The 17,247-nt window shown below is 40.2% G+C and overlaps 2 protein-coding genes across 2 annotated transcripts in view; one reads left to right on the forward strand and one right to left on the reverse strand.

The window, feature by feature from the left end:
* The window catches only part of LOC134655401 (hemicentin-1), a 365,685-nt gene that overhangs the window by 45,689 nt on the left and 302,749 nt on the right, over positions 1–17,247 (reverse strand). Inside the window, exons 3-5 of the mRNA XM_063510862.1 lie at positions 9,952–10,045; positions 9,330–9,481; positions 6,554–6,634 (exon numbers count right to left, since the gene is read on the reverse strand). Of these exons, the coding sequence (XP_063366932.1) occupies positions 6,554–6,634; positions 9,330–9,481; positions 9,952–10,045 (327 nt within the window). The remainder of the gene's footprint in view (positions 1–6,553; positions 6,635–9,329; positions 9,482–9,951; positions 10,046–17,247) is intronic.
* Positions 1,203–4,643, forward strand: LOC134655368 (uncharacterized protein K02A2.6-like). Its single transcript, XM_063510819.1, has 2 exons — positions 1,203–1,407; positions 1,824–4,643. Exons 1-2 carry the CDS (start codon positions 1,343–1,345, stop codon positions 4,609–4,611), a joined length of 2,853 nt encoding a protein of 950 aa, XP_063366889.1. The 5' UTR covers positions 1,203–1,342; the 3' UTR covers positions 4,612–4,643.

A 17,247-nucleotide genomic window follows, 5' to 3' on the forward strand; every position in this document is an offset into this window, starting at 1 on the left:
TAGAACTCGGAGATCAGTTGCAGTTAAAGTATAATTCTACTAATGATACCTAATTGTTATGATGGTTCAAGTTTGTGAGGATAATATACCTTACCGAATTTGAAAAAAATACTCTCTTTGATTCCTATTAGGGCCTAAGTTTATTTTAAGATGTTCTCTTATAGTTATAACTTTATAAGTTACATTAATTATTACTATAGTTCGTTTTTTTAGCATTAGAAAGTGTGATATATGTATATTGGTATATACTATGTGGGTACACCTAGATTATGTTACTTAGGTATAGGGTAGTTGTAGTTTGTCAGTCTTGAATTAAACCTCCTATGAATCGCATATAGTGTTTGTACTGCTGATACCTAGACTTCCTAATTCCTATGTTCCTGGATTTCATAGTGGCGACGAGACAATCTGGACCCACCTCCGTTACGGGTGTGATTATAACTACGCATAGTTGTGCGCGAGTGAACTGATAACGCGAGTTATTTTTTTGTAATGACTGAGACGACGGCATCGGGTCGAACAATGGCGGTCGGTAAAATACCGGAATTTAAAATGGGAACGGATAATTGGAGGCTGTATGTAGATCGCTTAGAACAATACTTTTTAGTGAATAAAATTGATCAAACAATGTATGTGCCAACGTTAATTACGGTGATGGGAGCTGAGTGTTACGAACTTTTAGTGAATTTATGCACGCCCATCAAACCATCTACCAAAACGTTTGCAGAAGTGACGTCTATACTCGAAAAACATTTACAGCCTAAGCCAAGTATTTTAGCTGAACGTTTTAAATTCAGGCATAGGAAGCAGAGTGCGAACGAGTCTATTTCGGAGTATGTGGCCGTGTTAAAGCAAATGTCAAAAGACTGTGAATTTACAACTTGGTTAGAGGACAGTTTGCGTGACCAGCTGGTTTGTGGGCTACAGAGTGAGACTATACGCCAACGGTTATTTACGGAGGAGTCTTTGGACTTTGCAAAAGCGTATAAATTGGCGGTTAGTATGGAGGCGGCGGAAAAAGACTCGGCTCTCGTGGAGGGTCGCGCGGGACCGTCGAGTGGAGCAGGCACAGTGGAGTGCAAAGCGATGACACCGCGCTGGGCGGGAGGCCAGGCGGGACAGCGAGCGGGCCGGGCGGCAACTCGCGCGGGCCGTGAAGGCCGCGCTGGCAGCAGCGGCGGCGGCGGCCGAGGCAGGGGCCCGGCGCGCGGCGCCCAGCAGTGCAGCGCGTGCGGCGGGGCACACGACAAGGCGGGATGCCAATTTGCTCGTTATGTATGCAGGGTATGCAATAGACAGGGGCATTTAAAGCGTATGTGTCCCAATATGACGGAGCATCACGATGTTCATGCCATTGCCGACACCGTCTTGTATGAGGAAAATGCGTGCAGTGAAGACAGTGACGAGGTAATTATTGTGGCTTTAAATCAATTATCCGCTTTAGCATATAAACCGATTATGTTAAAATTAAACGTACAAGGTACAGATATGGATATGGAGTGTGACACGGGCAGTGCCGTTTCATGTATAAGTGAAAAAATGTATTTGGCTGTATTTAGCAAGTTAGATTTAATTAAATGTAATTTATATTTGCGTTACTATACGGGCGAGTGGGTTAAGCCGGTAGGGCTGATAAGACCGTTAGTGCGTTTTAGGGGTATAGAAAAGCACTTGGATTTGTTTGTAATACGAAACGGCAAAAGTAAGTTGCTCGGTCGACAATGGTTATATGAATTAAATATAATTAGAGACTTAATTCCCGTGACGGAATACTGTGAGGTAAATAATGTAATTAACAATCAGTTTAATTATAGTGCTTTCAGTTCCAGATTCTCTGAAGTGTTTGCGGACGGCCTGGGGCGGTTCACCGGCGGCAAGGTCAGCATCCACCTGCGTGCGGATGCCCGGCCTGTGTTCCTGCGCGCGCGCCCCCTGGCGTACGCGCTGCGCGAGCCGGTGGAGCGCGCGCTGGAGCAGCTGGTGCGCGACGGCGTGCTCACCCCCGTCGACCGCTCCGACTGGGCCACGCCTATCGTGCCGGTCGTTAAAAAAGACGGTAACATACGTATCTGCGCTGATTTTAAAATGACTTTGAACCGGGTTTTAGAGGTTGACCGTTATCCGCTACCTAGGGTGGAGGATTTATTGGCACGTTTACATGGGGGGGAGCGTTTCAGCAAGATTGATCTTTCGCAGGCCTACGCACAGTTTGAGCTCGATGAATCTAGAAAATATACGGTAATAAATACTCACAAGGGGTTATTTATGTACAACCGCTTAGTGTACGGCCTGTCATCTAGCCCCGGCGTATTCCAAAGACATCTAGAACAATTATTTGCTGACCTGCCGCACGTGGGCGTATTTCTGGATGACGTCATTATTACGGGTAGTAATACGGAAGCCCACGTCGACAACTTATATAAAGTATTTGAGCGATTGCAGGCACATGGTTTGCGGGTCAGAAAAGATAAGTGCGCGTTCTTTGAAGAATCGATCAATTATTTGGGGCATGTCATTAGCAAGGAGGGTGTCCACACGTGTCCGGATAAGATTAGGGCCATCGTGAATACCCCGGCACCCAGCAACGTGTCGGAGGTTCGAGCGTTCGTGGGTATGATAATGTATTACGCGAAGTTTATAAAAAACGTTAGTACGTTGCTTACACCATTGTATAATTTGTTAAAGGCCGGAACCAAATTTGTTTGGAGCGCGAGTTGTCAGGAGGCGTTCGTCAAGGTCAAACAAGTGTTGACTTCGAGTGAAGTTTTGGTGCACTATTCGGGTTCTCTGCCGTTAGTTCTGACATCAGACGCATCCGGGGTGGGGATAGGTTGTGTTATATCACACCTCACGCCAGAGGGCGAGCGACCGGTGGCTTACGCGTCGCGTACTCTTACCTCGGCCGAGCGTGCGTACGCGCAGATTGATAGGGAAGCGCTAGCCTTAGTGTACGGTATACGGAAATTTCACCAATATTTATACGGTCGTAAATTTATATTGAGGACAGATCACAAGCCGCTCACATACATCTTTGGTGATAAAGTAGGCATTCCGGTGATGGCGGCGTCCCGTTTGCAGCGCTGGGCGATTTTGTTGTCAGGATATAATTACGATATTGAATACGTACCTTCAAGTAAAAACTGTGCTGATGCGTTATCGAGGCTGCCGCAAGGAGGTCAAGATCAGAAACAAAATCATGAGGTGACTTACCTTAATTTTGTGGAAGATTTTTTACCTGTAACTAACGAGCAAGTTAAGTCGGCTACGTCACGTGACGTAACTTTAAGTAGGGTGTTGGCTTATGTGCAGTCGGGCTGGCCGACATCGTGTCAAGAGGAAGAGATCAAACCTTTCCTATTAAGGCGCAACGAGATGTATGTAGACCGAGGCTGCTTAATGTGGGGTTACCGGGTGGTGGTACCAGCAATTTTGAGGGAAGCAGTTCTCAAGCAGCTTCACATTAGTCATATGGGCATAGTAAAGACTAAGGCCTTAGCCCGTAGTTACGTGTGGTGGCCCAATATTGACGCCGATGTGGAAGCACAGTGTAGGCAGTGTGAGACATGTGCCGCGGAGGCGCCGGCGCCGGCGCATGCACCTCCAAGCCCTTGGCCATACTCAACCCACGTCTGGAGTAGGCTACACATAGACTTTTTGGGTCCATTTCAGGGAAAAACGTTCTTAGTACTAATAGATTCGAGTTCAAAGTGGCTGGAAATATTCGAAATGTCTAGGACGAACGCAGGGGCAGTAATTAAAGAATTAAGAGCAACTTTCGCGCGTTTTGGGTTGCCAAGAGAATTAGTATCGGACCAAGGTCCGCCGTTCACAAGTAATGAATTCAAACATTTCCTTGCAGCTAATGGCATAAAACAGTCTTTCTCTCCAATATACCATCCAGCATCGAACGGGGCCGCGGAAAATGCTGTCAAATTATGTAAACGTGCGATTAGCAAGGCTATTAGAGAGCGTACCGATGTCGACGCGGCACTGCAGACTTATCTCATGGCATACAGGAATAGCATACATAGCACAACAGGGGAGAGTCCGGCCATGCTTTTACAGCGGAGGTCGTTACGTTCACGGTTAGATTTGCTTCGCAGCGAGAGTGCGTTGGAGAAACGGGTTAGTGCGGCTCAGCAGCGGCAGGTCGAAAACGCAGGCGGTACGCAACGTCACTTCCGTCCTGGGGACGCGGTTTGGGCTCGCGATTATACCGGTAACGATAAATGGGTTAGAGGTACTGTGCTGGGGGCCGAAGGTTCGCGGAGATACACCTTAGATAGCGGAAGCGGTAGATCGGTTCTTAGGCATGTTGATCAAATCAGACGGAGATCTAGATTATCGACTGTACCTTGCCCCGAAGAGCTCAACGAGACTACCGAGCGGTCGCCAGGGGCTGGGGACGACGTCGCACGCTCCAGCCAGCAGACGGAAGTGGGCGAGGCAAACTCGCAGCTTTCCCAAAAGGAAGAAGTAACAAGTAATGAAACTAGTGAGACAAATGTGGCTTGTGTGCCTCCCCCACGCCCGTCTCCTCCGCCACAGCGGCGATCCCCGCTGAACCTCAGGCCTTTACCGAACCGAATCCGTAAGCTAGAGATAGATTAATATCTATGGGTTAAATTTATGTGAGAGGAGCATAGATAATAGTTTGTAAAATAAGGTGTTTACAATTAGATATAGATTTGCTTACGATAAAAAGCTGTCTCAAAATAAATTCATTCTTTATTATTTCTTATACATTATTTTAAGGTTTAGAGATTAAGAAGGGAGGTGTGATATATGTATATTGGTATATACTATGTGGGTACACCTAGATTATGTTACTTAGGTATAGGGTAGTTGTAGTTTGTCAGTCTTGAATTAAACCTCCTATGAATCGCATATAGTGTTTGTACTGCTGATACCTAGACTTCCTAATTCCTATGTTCCTGGATTTCATAGAAAGAAGGTAAGCGATCTTGACATGTCTTCTAATTGAAAAACGCTTTTTGAAAATCAGTAACTATTGTTTATGAAAGCTGAAGAATATAAATGATCGTATTAGATTAATAATTGTTACATATTTGCCGTGACTTATTTTTAAAACGTGTTTTTCAATTAAAAGACACATCAAGATTGTTTACCTTTTTTCTAATGCTAAAAAAAACAAACTATAGGACTTTCTATTCTACTATTTAGGATGATGAAATATATTTTTACTAAACAATGAAATTAAAGCACTATACCGTAGTGTTTTGGGTTATTCTAATCGCCAACCAAATTCGAGTGAGTCTAATGCCTAGTTAGTACCATAACAAGGATCTCCAAACTGTTTGACTTAATGGTCACAGGAACGCTTTCGGTTCTGCCGCTTCATATTATTATTTTATATTTTTATATGTTCTTTGTTGTTGTGTGTTTTGTTTGTTTTTTGTTATGTTGTGTGGGGACTATAGCCCAAGCCCTGTCGCGCATGAGAGGAGGCCTGTGCCCAGCAGTGGGACGCATATAGGCTCACATTATTATTATTTTATATGTTCTTTATTTCAGTTTCAAAATATTGGCTCTCCCAAATTCTCTCCGCGGGCCAAAAGTAAATTCACGCGAGCCGTAGCGTTTTGTTATCTGCCTGTCTATCTCTATCGCTCTTGCATATTCGAGCGATACAGAGGGAGAAAAAAAAACGATTTTGATTCTAGTGGTAGAGCCTCTATATAGGCAAGGTAGGCTAGGGGGTAGTAACCTCTGCTAGTCTATCGGCCACATACTCCATAAAAACTACTACTATACTTTATAAAGTATTTGACAGCTTAAGGTTAAAATTTAGTTTCGGAGACACTTCGAGCCTTACATCTTGAGGTCAGGTTCCATTGGCTGGCCAAAGGAGTCTCCTCGCCCGCTCGCATTAGGAATGCACTCTTGAGTTGCACTTAGTCCTATGAATAAACATCACGCGCTGCAATTTACTTTGCTGCAGTATCTGTGATAAAGAGTTGGAATTGCGTTTGTACCCTTGTTGTGTAATTGCTAGTTTGTAAGGTGTCTGCCAGTGTCTCAGAGTGCACCGAGTTAGTTTGTCCCAGCTTGGAATAAATACTTATATTACTTACATAAGAATATAGGTATTTCTTTTTTTGTTTTGGTAAATATTTTTTTTGGGAAAATACATATTTTTGGATACAAGTTTTTATCGCCGACTGCACTTTTTTTCTCGACAATAATCTACTACGGATAAATACAGTTCTAAACCTGAAAGTCAATGTGGCTCCTTCTTTAACGGAATTTCATAGCGACCGTCTCCATCCGACACATTTGACGGTGCCATACACTTTTGAACGCCTTATTTATGTACTTACAAGAAATTAATAATTATTTATGTACTTGAAAGCATGTAAGTTACATTGTCATGGACACCAAGAACTACTTGCAAGACACTTTACGTTCACTAAAAGCTTAATAAAGTTTTCTTTTCAAGCTGTAGTTAAAGGAGATGGAGAAGTTCTCACAGGTTTTTTCGATTCGAGTGAAAAGTTTAGTATTTAATGCAAAATTATAAAAAAAAACTTACCTGGAACCTCTCGTCGTTGGTGTACGTGAACTTCCCCGAGCTCAGAATGTGCCAGTCCCTTTTTCTGATCCAGGACACTTGCTGTAAAGAAACACAACAATTAGTTCAGAATGAGGCACGGACTTTAGGTACTGGCACAGAATAAATAATAGTACTAGGTACAGAAGACTCACTCTCTAACAAAACGCGTCTGTTACGATCAGCACAGATATATATGGCCGCTAGGTGGCGACAGCGCCACGCGCGGCTTATGGCTAGCCACCAAAATTTTTGTGGAACGGATGTACTTTTAGCTACCTGTAGCAAAGCGACGAAATCGCGGAGTGTACACGCCGGACATTGACCGTAGATATGATGGTATCCACAGTTCGAACAGGTCTTCTGGGTGCTTTTAGGCACTGTGACTGCATTAACATCGGGTTTCTTGTCAGTTATATCTTTAACATGTACATTCGTGATCTCAGATATTCTGAGCGATGACACCACATCGTCCAGGGGTGGGTCTCCTTTCTTTATCATCTTTTTTTGACAATCCGTGTCACTCGAACCTAATACAAGACGGTCCCTTAGAATTTCATCTTTATTTTTGAAATCACAATCATTGCATAACTGTTTTACGTCAGTCAAATAATTGTCAAAAGATTCTCCTGCTTTCTGAATTCTATTATAAAATAGGTACCTAGAATGAAGTATGTTCTTTTTGGGGTTGCAGTATGTTTCAAATACCTTTAATGTATCTTCGAGAGTTTTCACCTCTTCCGACTTTACATCTAGAGTGTTGTAGACGGCAAGAGCCTCCTCACCAATTAGATTTAGCAAAAGTGAGATTTTCCTTGCCTCTGTCACTTCGGAAAGACCCGCGGCATTCAAGTATATATTGAATGATTGCTTGAATTTTCTAAAGTTTTCACTTAGATTCCCCACCAGGGATAACTTGGAAGGTAAATTATATCCTGTAGCCATACTTGACTGCGCCATGTAATATTAGGATTTTAAATAAACAACAACCATATCTAGTTTGGTCTAAGAATCATTTATTCTACTGTTCAATCCATAGACACAAAATCATAAAAGTCAAAGACAAACTAAACATACTCTACAAGAGTCGCATGAGATAAATTGTGAGTTCAGGTCAAGGTGATTTCGCCCGCACGGGAGTCGTGTATCTCAGCGCTTTTTCTTGATCAAAAAAAAAAACAGACAGTGTAATATACACGTTCAAAGATAATGTTTAAAGAAAAGTTAAAACATACTTGTTACATGAACGAACTGTATGTTCTCTTATAGAATCTGTCTTAAAAAGACGAACTTTTATGTATCGATTAAATAAAAATAAAGCTACTCTTATGATCGTTATAAATCTATCAAAGTAGCCAATTTTTTTCCTAAAATCACCTCGATTGATACCTGTATTTATATGTTTTACAATAAATTATTCCAAAACCAATTACAACATAGTTACGAAGCGATAAATTCATCAAACCATTTACAATATTTAATAACAAAAGTTCCGCTGTATTTCGCCTTTGTTAGGTTTTGGTGTGGTTACGCTGGCGAAGTTTCAAATTCAGAACGTTGTTCTACATAAGTACTAATACTAGACCAGAACCTACAACCTACAACCAGAACCCCGATAGGTGACCAGTGTAAGATTGACATATGTATATTATGCTGAATATTGTATACATACACATATATGTATGTATATAAATATATATATGTTCGCATTGATGGCAAGAATGTCTAGTCTAAGATCGTTAGTAAGGTTGCCAGAGTTCTACGAGGGTGCGGATCCATAGGATACGGAGACTGCTTACCACCAGGCGGGCTGTATGCTTGTTTGCCACCGATGTAAAAAAAGAGCTCTTGATCCTACATTAACGACAACGACGAGTCAATATTTTCCCTCTATGGGTCTTTTGCGTGATGCATAAAAAAACAACAAATGCTATCAACTACATGTAATGTAGGTATACAACAATGGTCGTATTTTCTATAAGAACGACAATAATTGTATAAAAACGTGAAAATGGGAACTCGGGCCACACAATTTCCACTATTTTTCTTTACAGCTACTTGCATGACAATTTCATTTTTTTTGCCAGATATGACAACATTTTTTTTGAGATACTATCCATCTACCTACTCATGAAAACGCATCGGTCATTGTGTTCAATCTATTTGTGTCTGATGTGTGTAAAGAGGTATTTCTTAAATTTTGTTGCTCACACTTGATCCAAATGAAATACTTCTAGTATTCTATTTCAACTTAATACGAATTTACTCCAAATTTCAGAGATCGACTCACCCTAGAGACGAGTCAACTTCAAAGTGAGGTGAATACCCCGACAGGCCTCGATTAAGTTCGCAAGTAGGGCGCGCTGTGGTCAAGCGGACTATGAACACGTTATCAGATCAGCTTGTTACTTGTTACGTCGGCTTCAAGCAACTTTAATGTGCTTTTACGAGGAACTTTTAATACTTCCATGATAGGGTATCTTCACTGTAAGCCGTATACAATGCTGAGGCATGTCTTTATTGCTTAGCCGTATTTTCAATGAAATTTTTCCGTCGTACCTATAGTTAGGTTACGCTCAGTTAGGTTCTTATTTGTCTTTCTTTCGAGATTTAAGATTGACTTAAACAATCGCACGTACTTCTAAACTCTTTTCATCTCTTTTCTCATGATTTATTTGATGTCATCACTCCTTTTAAGTGTTGGTCTAAAATCTTATTATGTACATATAGATGAGATAATAATTATGATTTGACTTACCCCTCTTTCACTAAGGTGTCCCACAAGGCAGTGTAGATACGTAGTGCCCCCCAGCTGCGCTGTGATATTGCTGACAGAATTGTTAGCCGCCACTTCGGTGGAGGGCTGAGCGCCGGCGCGCCAGCCGCGCGCTCGAGATGTGCCGTGATGTCCTGTAAATTGTATCAGGTTGTATAGATAAATTTGTATTTGCATACAAAAAGTATGGTCCAGCGAAGTGGATACGAAGACAAGAATGTAAATCTTTCATGATATCTACATATTTCGCGTTAATACCTCCATTATTTGCGTTAGAAGTGCTTGAGGTAAAGTGAACCTGATTGCAAATATTACAAAATAATCAACAGAGCTTGGATTCGTGTTTGGATTTGTAATTAGAATGAGCTGCCAACAATGGTTGTTTTATTAAATCAATGGTTTGTAGTTTTTCCAGATTATACATATCATGATATAACCCTTGAATCAATATTGTTGCTTCGCAAAGAAAGAAGGAAAATAAAGAGTGAAGGTAATTATTAAAATTTTACGCAAGTTATGTAATCGTGAAAATTGATATTTTGCGCTTGTGTTCATATCACCAGACTAGGAACCTGTTATAACTAATACTTATGTAAGTACTTACGTATATCTCCTGTAGGCGATGTGAAAAGAGGCAGCATGAAGAAGACAGCAGTAGCAAGCGGTACGCCCATCCCGCCGGCCACTCGCCATCTCATCTGAGGACAAAGATATATCTCGGATTATTAATAGGTTAGAAGTAATTGTACACAAAAATAAACTAACTTATCTATAAAATAAAACTAAATTGAAACGAAAAACTAATACTAAATAAAATTTAAATAAATCTAAGAAATTGGGCCCCTTTGGCATGGTGCCGAGGACGCTGGCAGCATTTCCTCGCTGTATTGCGAGGCTAATAAGTTGCGCGAGAACGCTGCCAGCTCTTCGGTCACCAGTGAGGTACTTAGATCAGTCTTTTTGACAGATCTTTAAAAAGTTGTAGGGCATTAGGACCCCACGGGCCAAACAATTATATAAAAATGTAAGTATTTCTCTTAGGCCCTATGGTTGACTGGTAGAGAATGCCATTTGGAATTAAGTCCGCCAGTTGTACATTGTTGTATATATTTTTTGCAATTAAAACAAAAAAAGAAATGCTTTGGTTGCAGAACATTTGATTAGACAAAACTAATAAAATAACCTTTAAATTCCGTGTCATTTTACAAAATAAAGTACCTACCAAAAACATAATATGTATTATTATAGTTACGCGAGCGAGATAAAAACATTACGTAAGTATAGGTAAGCAAATAGGTACCTACGTTTTGTTCTATTTTGAAAAAATATTATCCAAAATTGGTTATAAAAAAACTTTTAGGTTAATTTGCCATAACATTTTCAGGGCGAGTAGATAGTGATAATGATAAGAATGCCGCAAACATTTCTTCTCACATTTCTCACCATCACCGGTTACTGATAGTTTCACTATTGAGCGATCGCTCAGTAGTGAAACTTTAAGCTTGCTGTAATTCCAATTGGTTGCGCAGTGCAACCAGTGTTATGAGACCTCAAGATACATAATTTAACAGTCACTCATTCCACGAACTCATTATTTGTAGATTTTTTTAAATTTACATGCCGTAAACGTGCCTCAGGTCGTAAACAGGACGGAAAGTTTCCACTCAGGCCTAAGATATATTTGTAAGTTTTACTTACGTAAGTATAAGGCTACATTCACACGGCGTCTTTTTTCCCGTATACCGTATACGAGATTTTATCGAATATCGTAGTGACAGCAAAATTTGTATGGCAACTCTGAAAATCGTTCACACGGCGTCATTACGAGAAAATATTTTTTACCGTATACCGTAGGGTCTTGCCACCGGGAATGCGAGATTCTCGAAACGATTTTATCGAATGCGATACTCAGTGGCAATTACGTTTACGTTGAGTCGTTCACACGGACAAACTGGTTTCTCGTATACGAGGCGCGCGCGGGGGCAGGCAGCCGGTAGTTGTGTTTGAAACCTAGTGGAACTCAGGTTTGGTGCATCATAGGCACACGCTGTTTTGGTCATCCGACACGCCTTGATGAGCACTTGGGAGAGCAGTACCCAAGGTAGAGCTGATGCTGAACCTTGGATGTACTTAGTGGAACTCAGGATGTACCTAGTGGAACTCAAGTTTGGTGCAACATAAGCACACGCTATTTTGGTCATCCGTCAAATCTTGATGAGCACTTGGGAGAGCAGTACCCAAGATAGAGCTGATGCTAAACCCTGACTGTACCTAATGGAACTCAGGTTTGGTGCAACATAGGCGCACTCTGTTTTGGTCATCCGACTCGTCTTGATGAACACTTGGGAAAGCAGTACCCAAGATAGAGCTAATGCTGAACCCTGGCTGCACCTAGTGGAACTCAGGTTTGGTGCAACGCTCACTCTGTTTTGGTCATCCGATTCGTCTTGATGAGCACTTGGGAGAACAGTACCCACGATAGAGCTGATGCTGAACCCTGGCTGCACCTAGATGACCCAATTTCATCTTGGGCGCCGATGCCTCCTCCTTAAATACCAATATAAAAGAATTGGAATACGGGGATCCATGTCGGCGTGCACTCAACGACTGGTGGTGTGGCGGCAGGTAAATTGCATCGAATAGACGCCGTGTGAGCGGCTGTCACCTATACAGGAATACCGTATGCGAGAAAAAACCGAATGGATCTTGCGCCGTGTGAACAGATGTCCCGTATACGATAAAACCGTATTCGAGAAAATATCGAATCGAATAGTCACCATGTGAATGTATCCTGGGACACAGCTATACTACAGAATGAGAGATAAATATCGTTATCTCATTCTAACAAATAGCTTTGTCCCTACTTATGCAAGTAAAACTTAAAAGTGTATCTCGGGCCTTAAGTATATTAAGACTTTTCTCGAACTTGTCCGTACATGTATTGGCGCTAGCGAGACGTACGGGCGACTGCCATCATTTCGATATCATTATGATTGGTGATGTCACAATGTACCTATAAGTTTGCATTGCCCTCTAAATTAGTGGAAAGATATTCATATTTTTAAATCCTTTATAGTTTGGATATCGATTTGATACCATCGCTTGCATCTATTATTGCCAGCGATACTTCGATCATAAGAATATAATTTTTTTATGTAAAATGAAAAATGCAGCTTCGAGATTTGTCTTATATGTTCCATCTTGATGTTAAGTTGATTTATAATTGGTTAAAGTGGCTAATTCGTTTACGTTTAGTCGGTAAACTTTTGGAATGATACCTTAAGTTGCAAAGAGCATTGCAACTTCGACTGCGCTCGATTGATCCAAACTCTCCGAACTGTTCGAATGCAATCTCGGAATAATTTACCTACGCTAAGTTTACAGCTTTAGTTTATATACCTATAATATACTTAAATAGCTGACAGAGATAGAAAGAAACTGAAGGATGTTTTTCGAGTTATCGCAAAGTTATTTATCATCATAACTTTCGAGTTATTGTCACAAGTTAAAGTAGTTACTTTTACTTTGTTTTAAAACTAACGATCCGCCCCGGCTTCGCGCGGGTAGAACCTTAACAAATTATACACTTAAACCATCCTCAAAAAGCACTCTATTGATAAATGAAAATCGTACGATAATCCGTTCAGTAGTTTTTGAGTTTATCGCGAACATACAGACAGACAGACGCGGCGGGTGTCTTTGTTTTATAAGCTGTAGTGATCTGTGTAGGTACTTATGAAACACTCGTAAAAAACTCTGCGAGTATTTTTTTTTAATACAGAAGTTGTTCAACAATTTTTGCATTTTTATATAAATTAACTTAAGTAAGTTAATAATGGACTTGGAACTCTGGGTCCATGGGGTCCCAGCGCGCATAAGTTGTTCGCAGAAATCGCGAAGCGTCTGGTTGACGTAACTGATGACCGAAGAGCTGGCGGCTACCTCGCACAACGTATCAGCAGTGCGATACAGCGAGGAAATGTCGCCAGCATCCTTGGAACAATGCCTCAAGGGCCTATTTTAGATTTAAGCTAGTTTTAAATTTAATTAATAATACCCCTTTATGTATATATCTTGTTTGTAAATAAATAATTACTTAAGTATGTGTTCTCCACACATTGGTGACACATAGACACTTGCCTTGTGTTCGTGTTGAGTGTTGCTCAAGTATTTGTAATCAGGTTACAGGCTGCTTGGAATCTTAAGTGGCCCAATTACCATTCTAGATTACAATCAAGTACCAGGTTTGCCATTAGCTATAGGTATTAGGTATCTGTGTTGGAGGAAGCTCAGGATTTAATGGACTAATGGGTGTATTAATAACTCTACTCTACCTCGTACCCTCGACAGACGGACAGATATCGAAGTGATCCCTAGAAGTTTTTGAATAAAGTTTTACTATAATAAAGAACGACAGTCAGCAGCAATAGTTGCTAAGCGTGCGAGGTGTTCAAAATGAATAAGACTGCGTCAAGGTAACTTTGAACTCACGACGGGACTATTTTACAAAATAATTAATACCTAGACTAATTAAGTTTTCCTGTTTGTGCGGGCATTTTTCTCTGTCACTCTAATTACGCCTTCATTGGAGTAAAAGAGAAAAATCCCCGCAAATTGCGAAATTCGGTGTTTGCGGTAGCCCCTCTGCTTTCCTTTATCTGGAAAAGTATCCCAGACCAGCTATCATGGTCGCATTTTTATCACCTGTCATGCTATGCGTCACTTTCGCATTTAGATACCTATTTGTTAGAACGTGACAACCATAGTGACAAATGATAAAGAGCCGGCCATCTTAGCCCTACAGGATGGCAGTTAGATACTTCTGGAGTGTTGTTTCATACACAACTATTGACGCTGATTGTACCTACATGAGAGCCCTGCTAAACGAAGGAAAATACATTAGCCACTCTTCTGTATACCTTTGAATGTAACAAGGCCCTAAGAATTTTTACGAAAATTGCTAGGGAAATTACCTCTATAATTACTATATAATAATAATAATAATTTGAGCCTATATATGTCCCACTGCTGGGCACAGGCCTCCTCTCATGCGCGAGAGGGCTTGGGCTATAGTCCCCACGCTAGCCCAATGCGGATTGGGGACTTCACATACACCTTTGAATTTCTTCGCAGATGTATGCAGGTTTCCTCACGATGTTTTCCTTCACCGAAAAGCTAGTGGTAAATATCAAATGATATTTCGTACATAAGTTCCGAAAAACTCATTGGTACGAGCCGGGATTTGAACCCGCGACCTCCGGATTGAAAGTCGGACGTCATATCCACTCGGCCACCACCGCTTCCACCAATTACTATATGTAATACAATTTTAGTACATATTAGTCCCAGAATAACAATCCAAAAGTCCTGACATTGCGTAACGAAGGTTGGGACGATGTAGAATTTTTAACGTGTCGTATAAATAAGTATAACCTCATTTTGTGAACATTCTGGCTCTGAGCGGCCCTGGCGTTACGACTGCGTCAAATCAACACCGGGTATAATGCATTTTTAATAAAGCGTCATTGTTTCAAATCAGAGATTCTCTGCCAATCGGGCGCTTCCCTCTATAAGTTTTAGGGGGGTAGCGATACAGACAGAGGTATGAATACATATTTGAACTAAGAGGGGCTCGAGGCAAGAAAGATTAAATGCCGTATTTGGAGCGATGTTTATGCCGAAATGTAAAATATATTCAAAATTTTGTTTTCGCTCGTCTATTCATGAAATAAAATACCTCTACGAGGAAACTCGCCGATATGAATACTTATGTACCTACCGAAATAATTGTAAATTCCTTGTTTTAACAAACGATAACAAAAAAAAAAACAGAAAGTTATCTTGCTTTTTAGCCGACGACAAAAAGAAAGTAGTATAAGTAGGTAAGCATATCTCTATGTTTGTATTGGTTGTTTTACCGTGGCTTGAAAACTACGAAGCTGATTTTATTGAATGGGGTGTCAATAGCTTTCTGCGACAATGTCTACCGTTGTTCCGCGCAAACGGGATTTTTCTAAAGATTTCCAGGTCCAGAAAATTAATCATCAAATTAACGCTAAAAAATGCGCTTTGTACGGTAAAGACCGGGCAACTCACCAAAAAAATTTAATTTGTTACAAAAAATCTTACATTAAAATTTTCAAACTTTCCACATCTAGCAGATACCACGTGCTGATCCCCAGCGCACGCATTACGTAACCAATTCCCCAACACGCCCACAGGCTGACAATTCCATTCTCCTTTAAGTATATAAAGCGCCTTTGAGTACACAATGTGCCTATTTGTGTTGGAGCGAATATTACGGAGCGTGAAAAGAGAGAGAACTCATCAAAGTTGCGATTTGTTTGCTGTGAGGCTGATTGCTTGTGGGGAGTTTCGATGGATGTGTTATGACGTCATAAGTTGAACCAGGAACTGTACCTTTATCATACAAATAAGCAGCCAACAATACGAAAGGTACTTCGATTTAAACAGCGCCACTCAGTTGCAAGCTACACCATTTTGAAAATTCTTGATAGTCCATATTCAATTGTTTATCCGGAAAACTTTTTTTAATAGTCTATTTTTAATCTTGCCGTTAGAAATTTATCCGTTTTTGACTTTGAAGAGTCATTTGTGGTTAACTATCTATTTGTTTTACCTAAATTCACTCGTAAATGTGAAAAAGTATTTACAAGTTAAAAATAGTCATTAATAAGTTATACTGAATGTTATCAGAATTTCGCCGAATATACAGTCATTTTAACAAAATAAAATATGTAAGAAATTTAAACCAACGTATCACGCTTGTCAGCTAAAGTTAATTACGCCCCGTAATTTCGACATTTTAACTAAAGGTCTTTTGGTAAAATGTCGGTAAATTTGCCGATAAAACAAACAGAATCATTATCAGGCATTGACAAAGCAGGCTTATGTACGAAACGGCGGTATTTCAGCGTTTCGTGTGACAACGAGATAAACTGTTAACGTTGGGGGAATTTGTAAATATTTTCAAATTTACTGTCATTTGTTCGGGATTCGGAATGTGCTGAAAGCGTCATAAATTAATAATTATTAATACTATTGACGACCGGTCTGGCCTAGTGGGTAGTGACCCTGCCTGTGAAGCCGCGGTCCTGGGTTCGAATCTCAGTAAGGACATTTATTTGTGTGATGAGCACAGATATTTGTTCCTGAGTCATGGTTGTTTTCTATGTATTTAAGTATTTGTATATTATATATATCGTTGTCTGAGTACCCGCAACACAAGCCTTCTTGAGCTTACCGTGGGGCTTAGTCAATTTGTGTAAAAAAATCCATGAATATTTATTTATTTATTTATCTGCACTCTGTTATTTAGACAATATAAAAATCCATACATACGAATCCTCTTTATTGCACAACCTCAGAATAAATGTACACGGAAATACAAATAATACACGAAGACAAAGGTAAACAACAGGTAGTGGACAGATTTCTTTAATTAATTATGATTAATAAGTTTTAAATTTGCTTAAAACGCAATAGTTAGTAATTAAGTTTATATCTTATCGTAAATAAGCTTCCGCTAAGCTCGCTTAAAACTTACGGACTAAAAACTCTAAGCTTTTTTAATCTCTTGTAATTCTAGACTTAAAAAAATATCAGTTTGTTGACATTAAAAATAATAACTTAATTAATAATTGAGACAGTAAGAAGTTATGATGCTCAGCTTCGGAATGGTTGAAGGTTCTGCATGAAGCTGATTTAATTTGTATTAAGTATGTAAAGTAAGTAAAAATGTAACAAGTATTAAAAACTAGGTTTAGTCCCTGAACACAGCTATCTTTTTTGTACTTTTACCTATTAGTGGTTACCTGAGATAAGCGATATATATCTATAATTTAAGGTTGGATATAATATCAAATAATTCAGTGACGAA

This window comes from Cydia amplana, chromosome 16, assembly GCF_948474715.1.
Source record: "Cydia amplana chromosome 16, ilCydAmpl1.1, whole genome shotgun sequence".
Classification (NCBI taxonomy): domain Eukaryota; kingdom Metazoa; phylum Arthropoda; class Insecta; order Lepidoptera; family Tortricidae; genus Cydia; species Cydia amplana.